At 35.7% G+C, this 17,932-nt stretch overlaps 1 protein-coding gene across 1 annotated transcript in view; it reads right to left on the bottom strand.

The window, feature by feature from the left end:
• Positions 1-17,932, bottom strand: part of LOC121423515 (protein crumbs-like) — a 61,586-nt gene that overhangs the window by 4,307 nt on the left and 39,347 nt on the right. The window contains exon 5 of the mRNA XM_041618866.1: positions 1,066-1,134. Coding sequence (XP_041474800.1) covers positions 1,066-1,134 — 69 coding nt within the window. The remainder of the gene's footprint in view (positions 1-1,065; positions 1,135-17,932) is intronic.

Raw genomic sequence — 17,932 nt, forward strand, 5'->3', positions numbered from 1 at the left:
CATATCGAGAACAATCCCAACCCAGATTACTATTTCATTTATAAATCCTTTGTACATGTTGTATAGAATACATGTTTTCCTCCTTCAATTTGACCCTAATTAATAGCTTTCGTTTGTTTCTTTTCTAAAAAAAAGCAAGTATTATTTCATACAATCCACTCTTTAATCTACACGTATTGATATTCTTTAAACATTGGTTAAATATATATTTGTATTAAAATGTTCATTATGTTAAAGGTATATCAATTTAGTCTATTCCAAACCTTTCCCCATTCCTGCTTTTGACATTCCTTCTCCCTCTGTATACTTTTCTTTTTGTATCCCCTTTCCAATAGTATACATTAGTATACTTTGTTGTTTTTTTACTGTTTTGCTTGTTTGTTTACTGAAATTTTACTCTGTACAAATTCATGTAATTCAGCCTTTGGCTGCTAATTGAATTTTTATCACAATAAATGCCATTTATCTGTCTATCTATCAGTTTAAGGATTTGATGATTTTACCAAATCATGTTATTTTTGTTCTTTTCTTACTGAAGGGAAGGAGATAGCATGAGAGAGAATGAGAGAGGAATGCTGTCTTACCAGAGTCAGCGGCAGTTGGAGAGAGTGAAGTAGTAGAATCGGTTATTGTTGTCGTGTCGTCTTGGGTGGAAATTGATTCTGACAAATAATGACAATATAATATCAAATAATATGAAAAGAGCAATAATTGTGCAAGAGTAGTTTGACCTTATGGCAAAGAACACAATGTCCCACAGTATGTGCCACGGTGTGTTCTTAGTGAAATATTCACGCTGTTATCGCACTGTGTGAAGTTGTGTTCTTTCCAGCAGGGGTCATTTCCTTCTTTTCCACGTACAGTTATTACTTGATTTCCAGATCTAAAGTTTTGGCAAAACTTTCACGTAAAAGTTACCAAATAAACTACATAATCGTTATTATATTATCACTTGCCGCTGGGTTAAGGATTTGATGATTATACCAAATCATGTTATTTTTGTTCTTTTATTAGTAAAGGGAAGGAGATTGCATGAGAGAGAATGAGAGAGGAATGCTGTCTTACCAGAGTTAGCGGCAGTTGGAGAGAGTGTAGTAGTAGTTGTTGTCGTGTCGTCCTGGGTGGAAGTTGATTCTGACAAATAATGACAATATAATATCAAATAATATGAAAAGAACAATAATTGTGCAAGAGTAGTTTGACCTTATTGCAAAGAACACAATGTTCCACAGTGTGTGCCACGGTGTGTTCTCAGTGTGGAACGTAATATGAAGTCCACTCCAACAAAAAGTTGATTTGAATAAAAAGAGAAAAGCCCAACTAGCATAACACTAAACATTTCATCAAAATTGGATTTCAATAAAAAAGAAAGTTATGACATTTTTTAATTTTAATTAATTTCACAAAACAGTTATATGCACATTCCTGTCAGTATACAAATGAGGGAGCTGATGACGTCACTCACTCACTATATCTTTTGTATTTTATAATATTAAATATTCTTATTTTCTCCTCATTGCCCTGCGTAACGAAGTTTGATTTCAACCTAAACATGTGAAATTACCATTAACATATACCATGCTATGGTTCATTCAAGTTGGACCTTGTCGTCAAATGTGTTAAAAATTAAATATTGTGTAATTCAAACAATACAAAACAAAAGAAATAGTGAGTGAGGGACATTATCGATTCTCTCATTTTCATATGACTAAATTGTACAAATAACTATTTTGTGGAAAAATAAGCGGAACTTTAAAATGTCATAACTTTCTTACTTTTGGTCCGATTGTGATGAAATTTTAGCATTATGCTTGTCTGATTTTTCACTATTGATTCAAACAACATTTTCCTGAGGTGGACTTGACCGTTAAATTTGACAATTTCATTTCATAGTCCACTATGTGAAATATTCACACTGTTATCGCACTGTGTGAAGGTGTGTTCTTTCCAGCAGGGGTCATTTCCTTATTTTCTGTGCAAAGTTATTACTTGATTTCTAAGTCTGAAGTTCTTGCAAAACTTTCACGCAAAAGTTACCAAATAAACTACATAATCGTTATTATATTATCACTTGCCGTTGAGATTTGATGATTATACCAAGTCATGATATTTTTGTTCTTATATTAGTAAAGGGAAGGGGATAACGTGAGAAAGAATGAGTGAGGAATGCTGTCTTACCAGAGTCAGCGGCAGTTGGAGAAAGTGTAGTGGTAGTTGTTGTTGTTGTGTCGTCCTGAGTGGAAGTTGATTCTGACAAATAATGACAATATAATATCAAATAATACGAAAAGAGCAATAATTGTGCAAGGGTAGTGTGACCTTATCGCAAAGAACACAATGTTCCACAGTGTGTGCCACGGTGTGTTCTCAGTGTGGAACGCAATATGAAGTCCACTTCAACAAAAAGTTGATGTGAGTAAAAAGAAAAAAGCCCAACTAGCATAACACTAAACATTTCATCAAAATTGGATTTAAAAAAAGAAAGTTATGACATTTTTGAATTTTACTTAATTTCACAAAACAGTTATATGCACATTCTCGTCAGTATACAAATGAGGGAGCTGATGAGGTCACTCACTATATCTTTTGTATTTTATTATATTACATATTCTAATTTTCTCCTTATTGCCCTGCGTAACGAAGTTTTATTTCACCCTAAACATGTGAAATTACTATTAACATATACCATGCTATGGTTCATTCAAGTTGGACCTTGTCGTCAAATCTGTAAAAAATTAAATATTGTGTAATTCAAACAATACAAAACAAAATAGTGAGTGAGGGACATTATCGATTCTCTCATTTTCATATGACTAAATTGTACAAATAACTATTTTGTGGAAAAATAAGCGGAACTTTAAAATGTCATAACTTTCTTACTTTTGATCCGATTGTGATGAAATTTTAGCATTATGCTTGTCTGATTTTTCACTATTGATTCAAACAACATTTTCCTGAGGTGGACTTGACCGTTAAATTTGACAATTTCATTTCATAGTCCACTATGTGAAATATTCACACTGTTATCGCACTGTGTGAAGGTGTGTTCTTTCCAGCAGGGGTCATTTCCTTATTTTCTGTGCAAAGTTATTACTTAATTTCTAAGTCTGAAGTTCTTGCAAAACTTTCACGCAAAAGTTACCAAATAAACTACATAATCGTTATTACATTATCAATTGCCGTTGAGATTTGATGATTATACCAAATCATGATATTTTTGTTCTTATATTAGTAAAGGGAAGGAGATAGCATGAGACAGAATGAGAGAGGAATGCTGTCTTACCAGAGTTAGCGGCAGTTGGAGAAAGTGTAGTGGTAGTTGTTGTTGTTGTGTCGTCCTGAGTGGAAGTTGATTCTGACAAATAATGACAATATCAAATAATATGAAAAGAGCAATAACTGTGCAATAGTTTGACCTTATCGCAAAGAACACAATGTCCCAAAGTGTGTGCTACGATGTGTTCTCAGTGTGGAACGTAATATGAAGTCCACTTCAACAAAAAGTTGATTTGAATAAAAAGAGAAAAGTCCAACAAGCATAACACTGAAAATTTCATCAAAATCGGTTTAAAAAAAAGAAAGTTATGACATTTTTAAATTTTACTTAATTTCACAAAACAGTTATATGCACATTCCCGTCAGTATGCAAATGAGGGAGCTGATGACGTCACTCACTATATCTTTTGTATTTTATTATATTAAAAATTCTAATTTTCTCCTTATTGCCCTGCGTAACGAAGTTTTATTTCACCCTAAACATGTGAAGTTACCATTAACCTATACCATGCTATGGTTCATTCAAGTTGGATCTTGTTGTAAAATCTGTAAAAAATAAAATATTGTATAAATCAAACAATACAAAACAAAAGAAATAGTGAGTGAGGGACATCATCGGTTCTCTCATTTACATGTCATTTGACTAAATTGTACATATAACTATTTTGAGAAATGTGAAATGAAATTTCGTGAAATGTGGAATTACATTTTCTGAAATGACTATAAAATATCATATAACTTTCTGACTTTACATCCGATTTTCATGAAATATTTAGCTTTATGCTTGTCTGATTTTTCACTATTGATTTAAATCAAAATTTTCCCAAAGTGGACTTGACATTTGAATTTGACCATTTCATTTCATAGTCCACTATGTGAAATATTCACACTGTTATCGCAATGTGTGAAGGTGTGTTCTTTCCAGCAGGGGTCATTTCCTTATTTTTTTTCCTGCGTAAAGTTATTACTTGATTTCTAGGTCTTAAGTTCTTGCAAAACTTTCACGCAAAAGTTACCAAATAAACTACATAATCGTTATTATATTATCACTTGCCGTTGAGATTTGATGATTATACCAAGTCATGATATTTTTGTTCTTATATTAGTAAAGGGAAGGGGATAACGTGAGAAAGAATGAGTGAGGAATGCTGTCTTACCAGAGTCAGCGGCAGTTGGAGAAAGTGTAGTGGTAGTTGTTGTTGTTGTGTCGTCCTGAGTGGAAGTTGATTCTGACAAATAATGACAATATAATATCAAATAATATGAAAAGAGCAATAACTGTGCAATAGTTTGACCTTATCGCAAAGAACACAATGTCCCACAGTGTGTGCCACGGTGTGTTCTCAGTGTGGAACGTAATGTGAAGTCCACTTCAACAAAAAGTTGATTTGAATAAAAAGAAATAAGCCCAACTAGCATAACACTAAACATTTCATCAAAATTGGATTTTAAAAAAGAAAGTTATGACATTTTTAAATTTTACTTAATTTCACAAAACAGTTATATGCACATTCCCGTCAGTATACGAATAAGGGAGCTGATGACGTCACTCACTATTTCTTTTTTTATTATATGAAATATTCTAATTTTCTCCTTATTGTCCTGCGAAACGAAGTTTTACTTCTCCCTGAACATGTGGAATTACCATTACCATAACATGTTATGGTTCATTCAAGTTGGACCTTGTTGTCAAATCTGTAAGAATTGAAATATTCTATAATTCAATCACTACAGAACAAAAGAAATAGTGAGTCAGGGACATCATCGATTCTCTCATTTGCATGTGACTAAATAAAATTGTATTTATAACTATTTTGTGAGAAATAAACGGAACCTTAAGATGTCATAAATTTCTTACTTTACATCTGATTTTGATGAAATTTTAGCACAACATTTTCCTGAGGTGGACCATTTCATTTCATAGTCCACTATGTGAAATATATTCACTCGGTGAATGCACTGTGTGACAAATTGTTCTTCCCAGCAGTGGTCATTACCTTATTTTCCAAGCAAAGCTATTACTTGATTTCCAAAATTTGCAAAATTTTCACGCAAAAGCCACCAATTAAACTACATGATCGTAAAATAAGTAAAGGGAAGGAGATAACATGAGAGAGAATGAGAGAGGAATGCTGTCTTACCAGAGTTAGCGGCAGTGGTAAAGAGTGTAGTAGTAGAATCGGTTGTTTTTGTCGTGTCGTCTTGGATGAAAGTTAATTCTGACAAATAATGTAATATTACCAATGCAACGATGATGTATGTTTGTCGATTCAAGACATTTTCGACGCAAGGTAATACATTTATAGCAATTAATACTTGAATTCCTGAGCTTTGTTTTTCGCATCACCCCTTTATCCCCAAGGTGAAGTAATACATGACAAAAAAAGGTTGTGATAAATGCATAAACCAAAGTTAGTGAAAAGATGCTTACCAGCTGTAGAAGTTGATGTCGGGCAATGGGGAGTTGGATCAGCCGGAGGCACAGGCCTGTCTGCCGGTGAAGAAGTTGATTCTGAACATAAAGCATTAGATAAAATGCTAAATATTTTATGAAGAGAGAGAAAGGGGGATGGGAGATAGTTGGGAGGGAAAATGAATATATAATGTGAATAATACACAAAAATATAACAAATCCACTTAATGCTTATTAGCCTCAAATTTTTGACGATATCCGTCGTCTTCTTTAGGAGTAAATAGGCACCTTTCGCAAACCTCTACAACGCGAGATTAGAGTCGGGTAACTCAAAAGTTAACGATTAATCATAGAATCGATTTTCTAGATTGATTGTACATTACAGTCAATACAATCAAACGTAGAAAACTGTTCTACAATCATTGCTAAGCTTTGTGTTACAGGCCCTGTAGATCTTGCTTTTCGTGTACAAAGCTCTTTCATACGATTCCAGAATTCCATGCCATTTGCCTGCCTGAGCTCGCGGCGTGACTGTACCTGTATAATGGCTATGACTCCAGCTGGCTGGAGACATGCGAAATGTAGATTATGGCATGAATAAGAAAGTGGTTTTTCAAACAAATCGAGTACTTATTGAGTAAGTAAAAACTTACCGAATTAAGGCTTACATATAGATAATTACAGTCCATTGAATCGATATTGCATTTAATGTGCATTATTGGTGGATCACTGGCAATTGATTCCATGGGTCAGATCACCTCTCCAGCTAGCAGAACCATTTCGCATGCGTTGACATGTACACAGCATGTAACAGGCCATAAACTTTCTAAATTTGCGGGTTTTTTTTCTTTTGCCTGCTCCTTCTACACAAACGATATGCCTCTCGCACACAATGTAATGGGCAGTATGTTTTATTTTCCGCAGAAATGGGGGATTTCCCGGGGGTGGAACACTTCCATTGATGAGTGGATACCAGGCGTGACCATGGGATTTCGGAAAGCACCCTAAACAAGGGCAGTAAGTATTTTTCCAGATTATGAAAATGCATCTCTTAGCAAGTATTTGGGTTGTGACACCCTACAAGTATTGGGAATATATCCCTTTTTCAGTATTTTAATCATCGTTTTTCACACCCTAATAACGCTACATAGGCCTATACATAACGTACTTGCCCACTCTGTCCCCTATTACGTGTGGTCGCTCCTGGTATCCACTAATCAATGGAAGTGGGCCCCCGGGCGGCCTCTCGAGCTCTAGGAGGAGTCAAAAGTAGCTTTGGAAAGTCGTCCTCAATCGGATATATCGCTGTTACCATAGTAGCAACCAGAATTTTGCACACGAAACAAATATTGAATGTTTCCGTCGCAGATGCGAAACGAAAAAAAATCTCATGGCACACAATTTGCATTGCAGGACAGAGTTTTACGACCGTGATGACGGGCCCAAAAAATCTCTTCCAAAATCAACTACCGTCGTAAATAAGCGTGCGCGTTCTCAAACGAAAGGTCGGGAATGACATGAAGAAGACGAAGGGTATCGTCGAAACGAAAATTTAAGGCTAATAAACATTCACTGGATTTGTTTTGTTGGTTATCAGTTAAGTTAAGCCGGTTAGTGAAACTATAAGATGTTTGGACCACGGATAAATATATATATATTTTTAATATAAATACATAAAATATCACGTATTGACTTAATCGATAACAAGACAAATACAATTAATGCTTTTGCCAATTAAATCTTATCTTTATCAATATCATTGGCAAAAGAATTAAAGGGAAATGAAACCCTTGGAACAAGAAGACTTGTGTCGAAAAAGAAAAATCATAGAATAAGAACAAAGAAAGTTTGAGATAAAAATCAGACAATGAGCATTTGAATATTGCAATCACTATTGCTATGGAGATCCTCCCATTGGCAATGCGGCAAGGATATGTGATGTCACATGTGAACAACTTTTCCTTTGATGGACTATAAAATACCCTCAAAATGTCTTTTTTCTTTTTCTTATGGTGATACAAACTCTTTATCCATGATGTATTCTTTAAAAATCTGTATTACATGCCCTCCTATATAGAAAGAACACATGATCTAATGATAGACGTGATAAAAGAGGCAATTTAAGTGAAATATATATAAAGTAATGGGGAGAGTTGTTCACAAGTGACATCACACATCTTTGTCGCATTGCCAATGTGAGGATCTCCATAGTATTAGTGATTGCAATATTCCAATGCTCATAACTTTCTTATTATTTGTCCGATTTTTCGCAAACTTTCATTGATCTGTTTCTTTTTTTTCTGTTTTCACACAGGTTATCTTGTTCCAAAGGTTTCACTCCCCTTTAACTAGACTTGTTTTGTTTTGTTCTATATATATATATATATATATATATATATATATATATATATATATATATATATATATATATATATATATATTGCGTGAAAGAAATGGATAAAGAGAACAATGGTAGGCGTTGCTCAAATCAAGGTTCCCCAGAGCTATCTACCCTTTGGAAAATTGGTGATGCCGAAAAAATGTCTCTGCCGGGAATCGAACCCGGGCCCCCAGCTTTGAACGCCGGTGCCTTAACCACTAGACCGCAGAGACGGGTTAGTGACTAGGGCGACCCCGGTCCTATTTACCGTCAGATAGACAGATTTTCGACACTACAGTGCGTATCAAAAAAAAGTTTACACTTTGAAAAAGCCCTGGGAATTTAAAAATATACAACATGTTGGTAATTTTATCACATATAATCTTGGGTTTGGGTCTCATCTATCCAATGAAAGTAAAAGTTCTGACAGAATATTACACTTGAGTGAGCACTATCCATTCTTGCAAAACTCGCAGAAATCTGTTTGCGCAGAAATGCTCGTTTTCACGCTGTGTCAAGGGGAAAGGGCAAAATCAAACTTACCCTGCGGAACATTTCTCATACATTTTCCTTGCACTTTTAGTCAATTGACATAAAACGGATACATTCAAGCATTTTGTAACAATTTTTCCACCCAAATTGAAATTTCAACACTCAGTAGGTACAACCTTAACTTTTCTGTGCCAGCTAGATCTGAAGACATAAATGAATCTGTAAAAAAAAGTTTATATCAGACATCTCCAGCATTTTTTCACTGAGTTTTTATAATTTAAAGTGGGTTTACATGTCATTTTTTTCATTTAATACTTGTTTCTCCACACTTTTCCCGAGCTTGACAATGAATAACAAAATGTAAATCAAGCCCAAGCCAGTTCATGTAAATCACAGCTCAATGTAAAGCAAATTTCGTCACAATGGCCTCAGTGTGTGGGGAGTGGGGTGGGGCGCAATGCACTCTTTGAAGTGTTTTGGGCAAGAAAACAAGTTAAAAAGTGTAAGATATCTTCAAATCAATATTACTAGCTAAATTCCGCGTGTTCTTCATGATTAAGGCCTACTTTTATTCGCATGAATATTTCCAAGTTCTGCGCAAATCATTTTTCACTAACTTTTAAAAAGTAAGTGGTGCTTACTCAAGCGGAAATATTTTTTGACAGTTATATCGTCATATGCTTAAATGGATCTGTACCAATGATAAAATGTGGAAAAATTTTCAGGATATTACAAATGTATAATTTTACAGGATTTTTCTGAAGTGTAAACTCTTTTTGGATACGCACTGTATACCAATTATAATTTCCTTTGTCGGGTGTAGGTGGGTTTTGAACAATGACAAGCCGCCATGCCTCAGCTGGATCAAAGCTATTGCTTTGATGCAGTACACGTATGGGATAAAGTATACAAATGTGTGAAGTAATACATGTACAACAGCTTTGGCAACTCATATATATATATATATATATATATATGTGTGTGTGAAGCTATACATGTACAACAGCTTTGGCAACTCTTTTATTTAAATATTGTAAAGAAATGGATGAAGAGAACAATGGTAGACGTAGCTTCATTCAAGGTTCCCCAGAGCTATCTACCCTTTCGAAAATTTGGTTATGCCGAAAAAATGTCTCGGTCGGCCTAGCCACTAGCCCGTCTCTGTGGTCTAGTGGTTAAGGCACCGGCGTTCAAAGCTGGGGGCCCGGGTTCGATTCCCGGCAGAGACATTTTTCGGCATAACCAAATTTTCGAAAGGGTAGATAGCTCTGGGGAACCTTGATTTAAGCTACGTCTACCATTGTTCTCTTCATCCATTTCTTTACAATATTTAAATAAAAGAGTTGCCAAAGCTGTTGTACATGTATAGCTTCACACATTTGTATACTTTCTCACATACGTGTACTGTATCGAAGCAATAGCTTTGATCCAGCTGAGGCATGACGGCTTGTCATTGTTCAAAACCCACCTTCACCCGACAAAGGTAATTGGTATAGTGTCGAAAATCTGTCTTTCTGACGGTCAATCGGATCTCGGTCGGCCTAGCCACTAGCCCGTCTCTGTGGTCTAGTGGTTAAGGCACCGGCGTTCAAAGCTGGGGGCCCGGGTTCGATTCCCGGCAGAGACATTTTTTCGGCATAACCAAATTTTCGAAAGGGTAGATAGCTCTGGGGAACCTTGATTTAAGCTACGTCTACCATTGTTCTCTTCATCCATTGCAATATATATATATATATATATATATATATATATATATATATATAGCGAGAGAGAGATGACATTTTGATTTGTGCACACTAGACCCTTTCCATCGGTATATACATAAAGCAAAGTAAAATCGTCTTTTTTTTCATTTGAATATATTTACCAAAACAATACCTTTACTGTACTATCAAACAAATTCAAAGGAAAAATTGAGCATGCATTCATACATAGTATATTTGGACCATGTTATAATGATAATCATATTCATTTCTCACGTAAAGAGCAGTCACTCCCTCTATACCCGCGAGAACAGTGACACTTGTAGCCTTTCATAGTCTCCTCACACCAGCCGTTCTTACAGCGATCTTTAATACAATCTGGCAAGATAGATAATGAAAGAAAGAAAGAATACGAAATGAAGTTACTTATAGGCCTACTCCAGTAGCATGAGGGGGCACTAAATGGCGTCTGTGACAAAATTTATTGTCACCTAACGTGAGCGAGTCGAGCGAGCAATTTTTAAAAACTTTTTATAAATAAAAATATAACATGGTGATAAATGTTGGCATTTTATTCCAAAAATGAAAAGACATTTTAGGCTTTTCTTGTTTTCTTTCTTTTCGTTTCCTTAGTCCCCGCGAGGAACTTATTAGGGATCGTGGTCCGAACCCGCATCTATAAGCCATTAAGCAATAGGCCATCTTCTTTTTTCTGAAACTGATACGAGACATTGCCAATGACACCAAGGAGGAAAAGTCTGGTTCGTGCTACATGAAGATAGAAGTCTGTATTTCGAAAGGCTTGAGAGCACTTTAATAGCATTCTCTAGTAAATGCTTTAGAAGATAATTTCTAAGGTGGGTAAAGGCTATGCAGTCACTAACTAACTAAAAGTGAAAGACAGTTTCCGCAGGTTCATGGCAAGCAGGACAACTTAGGTCGGAAACTAGTCTGAGGATCATGCACATTCGACTTTGGGTGAGATCAGTGCTGGTAAGAAGCTGTGCTTTCATATGGATGGCTACCCAGAGATGTACATGGTGATTGGCGGACGGGAATACATGATAGGGAAGCACCAAGTCAATATCATGGAACAGAAGAAGGGATGACTTAAGGGAGGTTTCCTCGGAGAGGGCCTTACTTTCCACTGCATTTGTTACTCTCATCTTCCATGTCAGATACGAGCAACCTTGCTGCAGGAGATCCAGTAGAGCTGGAGGATTGTACTTCTCTAGCAGAACCTTGAGGACTTTGATAGTAGGCTCATGGCAGACAACGCTCGAAAAGATCCTGTGCTCAATTCTGTCAAGTGAAGTGAAATAATCTTTCCCAGATAACGCAGGTGTAGGAAATTAATTGAGTCAGATAGAGGGGAACCTCTGTAAGCAGAGGAACAGCCCAATGTGCATGCAGTTGTCCTAGGAAGACCAAGAAGCTTTTTGAAAAGGTGGTTCTGCATCGCATCCAAGGGCCTCGTATCTCTTTCCGGTAGGTTAAGAGCCTCAATTTTGTACGACATTCTGGGGGCACAGAATGTTTTCAACAGTGAGGAGACAATGACAGGAGACAAACCACTCCGGTAAGCACCAGTACCTGTCAAGCTGTACAAGGCCCTATTACCCTTTTGAAAGATCTCATGGGTGCGGTTCGGTTTATAAGAGGAGCACAAGACACCAAGGTGAGGATGGCAGGCCTGAACAGGAATGGTGTCTGAACCAAAGTGCCATTGGAAGTCTGCAGAGTTACGTCCTGGGTCTAAAAATCATAACAGCACTTTTAGAGGGATTGATGGTGTAGTGCAACTGTTTGGTGTACTCCAAGAATATCAAGCATACGCTGTAGATCTTAAGGGCAGTTGGCGAGAAGTACTACGTCATCAGCAAACACGAGGGTTCCTGTGTATCTGGTAAGTACTTTACAACATGTGCCGCTCAACAACACAGGAATTAATGCTTATATACATATGATAAGCCGTGAATTTCGGATGAAGAACAAGCGAATAAATAATTAAGAGGAAATGAGAATGGTGAAGATTGAAAAAAAGAATGCCATAACTTCATAAGATGAAAGGTTGAAGAAGAAGAAAAAATAAGAAGTCAACAGTGCAGGGGCCGCGGAACGGTTTTCAAATGGGGGGGGGGGCTGAGCCAAAAGTTGGAGGCTGACCATGCTAAAAATCACAATCATATGGTCATTTTTACGTTTTTGTACACGGTTTTGGAAAAAAAGGGGGGCTGAAGCAACCCCCCCCCCGGTTCCGCGGCCCCTGCAATGGATAATGACTGCTCCCAAGATATCTATGTAACGGCTTTATTCAACACTCATGTAAAACAAAACACCATTTCAAGTTCCAAGTATTACGTTTATTACGTTTTCCCCTTAATCCATCGCATTATTACATTGAAATGAAACAACGAGAGTTTTCGTTCTTTCCTTCATAATCCGGTCATTCTGATGTAACTTTGTTGGCATTTACATCAGTATTGGTATCACATGAGCACAATAACATAACATATACAAAAATAATATATAACGAAACAACGATACAATATTGAAATACAAACAATATATCAACAGAGTATTATACTCAATCAACAAAATGATAACTTAGAGGAATGCAGGAGACCGCCATCGTGAGCGAAATAAGCTTGATAATGAAGGTGGCCTTGTTAGATGGTGCATACATGTTTCCTTTCAAACCAAGACAGTGGGTACCACTTCTGCAACCCAGTCATTATAAGTTCCAGGGTCTATAGCTTTGAAGAATCAATCATATCAGGTAACTTGAATATAATGAATTATTCATATTACACTAAATATGCTAAATGGACATTAGACCAAGAGTGAATTAGACCAAACGGTCAGGAGACCATAATGACAATTACACTATAAGTGATAAGTACTGGTTACTGAACCAAATTACATTTAGAATAAGGGTATAGCTAGATTGGCAAAATAGCCCAAGTAAATAATAAAGAAAGTGGCATGTAGACGAAGTGAATGTCAGACTATCTGGAAATTGGACGAAGTGGAAATTAGACCATTTTTGTTAGACCAACTGGAAATCAGACTAAATGGTTTTGCCAAACTTGTCATTAGCAATATTCAAGTGCAGATAATGGATAATAGACGAACTGGTTGTAGAAGAAGTTGGTTTAGATCATGCAAATTGGACCAACTGAGAATTATACAATGTGGTAAAGGACCAAAAGATATTTCACCGATGATGTGATGTTTAAAGTTTCATCAAATTGATTGAACTAACCATTTTAAGCCTACTCCACTTATTTTCATTTTTTTAAGCACTGAAGTTCTGCTCTCATATCCCGTTTCTTCATTTATTTTCCATTTTGTTTTCATATCATTCGTGTTGTTTCCCTTTTCTTGTTCTTTGTTTTTTTTTTGTTCCTTTGCTGTTCTATTTCCTGCTTCCTATGACTATTGTACAATAATTACTTAGAGGTGTCCACTCACTGCCAAATTGATTTTGATCATTTTAGTGGACCCCTTCATTTTCCAGATCTTTATAAAGTATATGATGATTTGTTTTTAAATAATACTTCGTTTTCCTAACGGGAAAATATCATATATTGTACTAGACAGCTGGCAGCCGTCTGTTTCGAGGATTTTTTTTTGCATTTCTTATTTTCATTTTTTCTTATTTCTCCTCGGGAGCCAACGGAGTTCAGCGGAACAACCAACATAACAAAGACCGAACTTTTTGGTCTAATATTGTACCTACCTCAACTAATACTGTTTGTATAGGTTTCATTTGCAAATGTTCTTGTAATTATTTTCACCCATATCATTTTTTCTGTTGAAAATGATATAAACCAAAACCATTCAAAACAATTGAACGTTCTTCTGCTTGTCAACTGCAGAAGTTTTTCATGGATATATTATCAGTCAATAGCGGTTGCCGTGGTAACTCAGTTGCAGGGCGGCGTCAATGGGGGGGGGGGTAGGCGAACAAGCATGAAGTCATATTTTCACAGTTGAATCCCACTACTTAAAGGTCAAGTCCACCTCAGAAAAATGTTGATTTGAATCAATAGAAAAACATCAGACAAGCACAATGTTGAAAATTTCATCAAAATCGGATGTAAAATAAGAAAGTTATGAAATTTCAAAGTTTCGCTTATTTTCAACAAAATAGTTATATGAAAGAGCCAGTTACATCCAAATGAGAGAGTCGATGATGTCACTCACTCATTATTTCTTTTGTTTTTATTGTTTGAATTATACAATATTTCAATTTTGTACGAATTTGACGATTAGGACCTCCTTGCCTGAAGCACAAAATGTTAAAATAATGGAATTCCACGTATTCAGGGAGGAATGAAACTTCTTTTACATGACAATGACGAGAAAATAATAACAAAATACAAAATAAATAGTGAGTGAGTGATGTCATCAGCTCTCTCATTTTGATATAACTGGCTCGTTCATATAACTATTTTGTTGAAAATAAGCGAAATTTTAAAATGCCATAACTTTCTTATTTTACATCCGATTTTGATGAAATTTTCAATGTTTGCTTGTTGAATTTTTCTCTTTTCATTCAAATCAAGTTTTTGTTGGGGTGGACTTGTCCTTTAAACCCCTTTAATTTATACTATTCTTCCACTTTTCTTACCTTTCTTTTTTTCACCCTTTTTCCTACCTTTCTTTAGTACTTGAAAAAAAAATCAGAGGGTGCTCCATGGATCTATCCGCGGAGGATTATTCAATTATTACTTGGGGTGCTGAGCATTGTCACAGCACTCATAACAATAGATAATCCTCTGTGGATAGGACAATGTGGTACTCCCCCCCCCCCCCCGTTGCACTGTCCCTTCCTCAGTAAATCCTAACCTAGGATTTTATTATAGTTCTTATCAGTGGTTAAAAAAGTGATGTAAATACGCAGCGATGTTGATATATATCTTTTTAATACTCATGGTTGTAATTGTGAAAGTACTCAAGCCTAATTCGATAATTAATCATTTAGTAATGATGATTGTGAACATCGCTTTGTTTATCACTCTCTGTTAATTGTCATTTCATGTTGCTAAGGCACCAAACAACAGAGGGGAAAATCACCAGGACTTGGGGAGCAGAAACATATCGGTACTAATTAGATATATCTTCATACGATAGTTAAAAAAAATTCATTACAATATACACACCACAACGAATGATTTCTTTCCCCTGTCACTCGCCATTACACGCTTGTCACAGATAAATTGCATAGGAAAATTCAAGAAGACGCGTCGTATGGTGGGGTGAGCAGAAAATGTGAGAAGCATGGGCCTATCTACATGTGGGCAATTCAATTACATTGAGTTTCAAATGACGTTTCGGACGTTTTTTTCTGGGGAGAGGGGGAGGGGTGAGCAAAAGTTGAAAGTGCTAAAAGTTTAATCATATTTTTGCCATTCTTAAAGGTTACATATTGCTTTTCAATGTTCTTTAAAACAACATATTTGCATTTCACAATTGATTTTTTTAAAGTAAGTTGTCATTTTTCATGCTTGTGTTACATATATGAATAATTGTAAAAGAATTTTAAAAGGCAATTACATTTATCTATTAGTTATTTCCCTTTAAGGATAGCCAAGAATTGTAAAGAACATTCCAGGATGTCTTTTTATTATGCAGGCCTTGCCTATTTAAAGGCCAAGGAGTTTTATTGTTGAATAAGGAAAAGCCAAACAATAGAATTGTATTGGTAGTGGAAATGAATAGGCTTAGGTATTTTGTTTACACTGTTGATTTCAATGAGGTCATTCAAGAGTGTTCTGGATTTTGACTGCTCCTGAAAGGAGAAAGTTCTTTTGGAAGACAATTCTAGAAGCTTGTAGATTAGTCGAAATTTGAGAATGATCTAGAACACTTGTAATTAGTATAAAAGCTGCAGATTTTTCAAGATGATCATCACACCATCACATCATATGAGAGCAGGAGATCACATCACATCATATGAGATCACTTCACCAGATCAGATCAGAGCAGTTTATGCATCAATGAACTGTTTGCAGTTATTTTGAGAAATTATCAGTTCTCATCGAGATCATCAACATCATCAACCTGTTCAATGAACACGCTTCAACCCATGGATTGCTGAAATTGACTGTTAATCATCATCAACATCGTCTTCACGGACATTTCAACTCGTTACAGTGACTTTTATTATTCATCGGACTTCAACATCAGTTTCATCATCGCCATCATTGTGAATTTTCGCCAGTCAACTGGGATTTTATCATTTGGATTATTACTTGGATATAGCATCATCACTTCGGGATTTTACATCGGACACTTCAAGAGATTTATGTAAGATCATTATTTGTTTTATTTATGTATAATTATTTCCTGTAATAAAAAAAAGGAAAATTTAAACTTTATATTTAAAAATCTTCTTTGTTATTTGTTGCAGTATCGTAACACTTGCACACCTCCTCCCCCCCAAAAAAAAAATAAATAAATAAAATAAAATAAAAATTAAAACTAAAAAATAAATGAATAAATAAAAATACAATTAAAAATCGTAATAAAATAATGATTATAATTATATAAAAAGAGTTTAAAAGTCTTAACTCACATGGGAATCTGCACACCCTGTGTCCCGGCGGGATCCCCAGTTTGCTCTTCCTTCTTGGGCAGGCAGCTTCCTCAGCAGTGTAAGGAATGATCTTAGGAATCTTCTGCACCATGCTACCATTGGGATGGAGTTCCTTCTTACATTCATGGAACATTGGTATGGTGTAGTTGAGTCCTAGTCCGTCTGAACAACAGGAGGCCGGTTTCTCCATCTCATTCGAGGAGACCAAACAGGCTTGGAAAAATATAAACAACCAAAAAAATATCACTTGTATTGGTAAAAAGCAGAAAAAGGGTGGCAATGGCGACATTTAACAGCAGGTATATTTATGAAATTATTATATTTCTAGGGAGCGTAGCGACCAAGCAAGAAAATGTACCATATTCAAATTTGAACTTGGTATTTAAAACTTATGATATAATTAACAATTTGGTATAGTGATGAAGGAGCCACTGAAATATTGACCTCAAAAATATGAATGTCGGTTACTTTCATGCGAGTGAGTGTAGAAACCGAGCATAAAAAATGCCTTATTGGCATTATTGTACAAATGAATGGGCTCAGAGGGCCATCGAAAATTCATCTCCCGCTAGCAATTAACCATGTTAACATTGACTAAAATCTATAACAAATGTCGCGGAACGAATTTGAAAGTTGCGTGATGAATATGCATGAAATCACAATTTGATAGTTTATTTCTTTATTTATATCTTTTAATATGGTAACAGAGAAACGTGGAATTGGGGCTGCGCTGTCGGATTGTAGTTTGCAGTATATAATGATCATTTCTATTCAGGTGAATTCATCTATACTTTATACAGGGGCCACACAGAACGAAATCGAAAGCGGGTATGAAAATATATGAAATCATATGATGGTCATTTACACTCTTGTTAAAGGATAATAAAAAAAAGGTATTGCCCCGGACTCTCCGTTCCGCGGCCCTGTAGTATTCCCCGTGTGAACATTCGGTTCAGATGGTAGAGTTCAATAAGATAATTTGGCATTGTCAAATTTACGTTTAAGCTTATAATTGGTTTACACAAGTTAAAATGAATATTGATTAGCGCGCTTACTGAAAAGAA

Source organism: Lytechinus variegatus, chromosome 11, assembly GCF_018143015.1.
Source record: "Lytechinus variegatus isolate NC3 chromosome 11, Lvar_3.0, whole genome shotgun sequence".
Taxonomy (NCBI): domain Eukaryota; kingdom Metazoa; phylum Echinodermata; class Echinoidea; order Temnopleuroida; family Toxopneustidae; genus Lytechinus; species Lytechinus variegatus.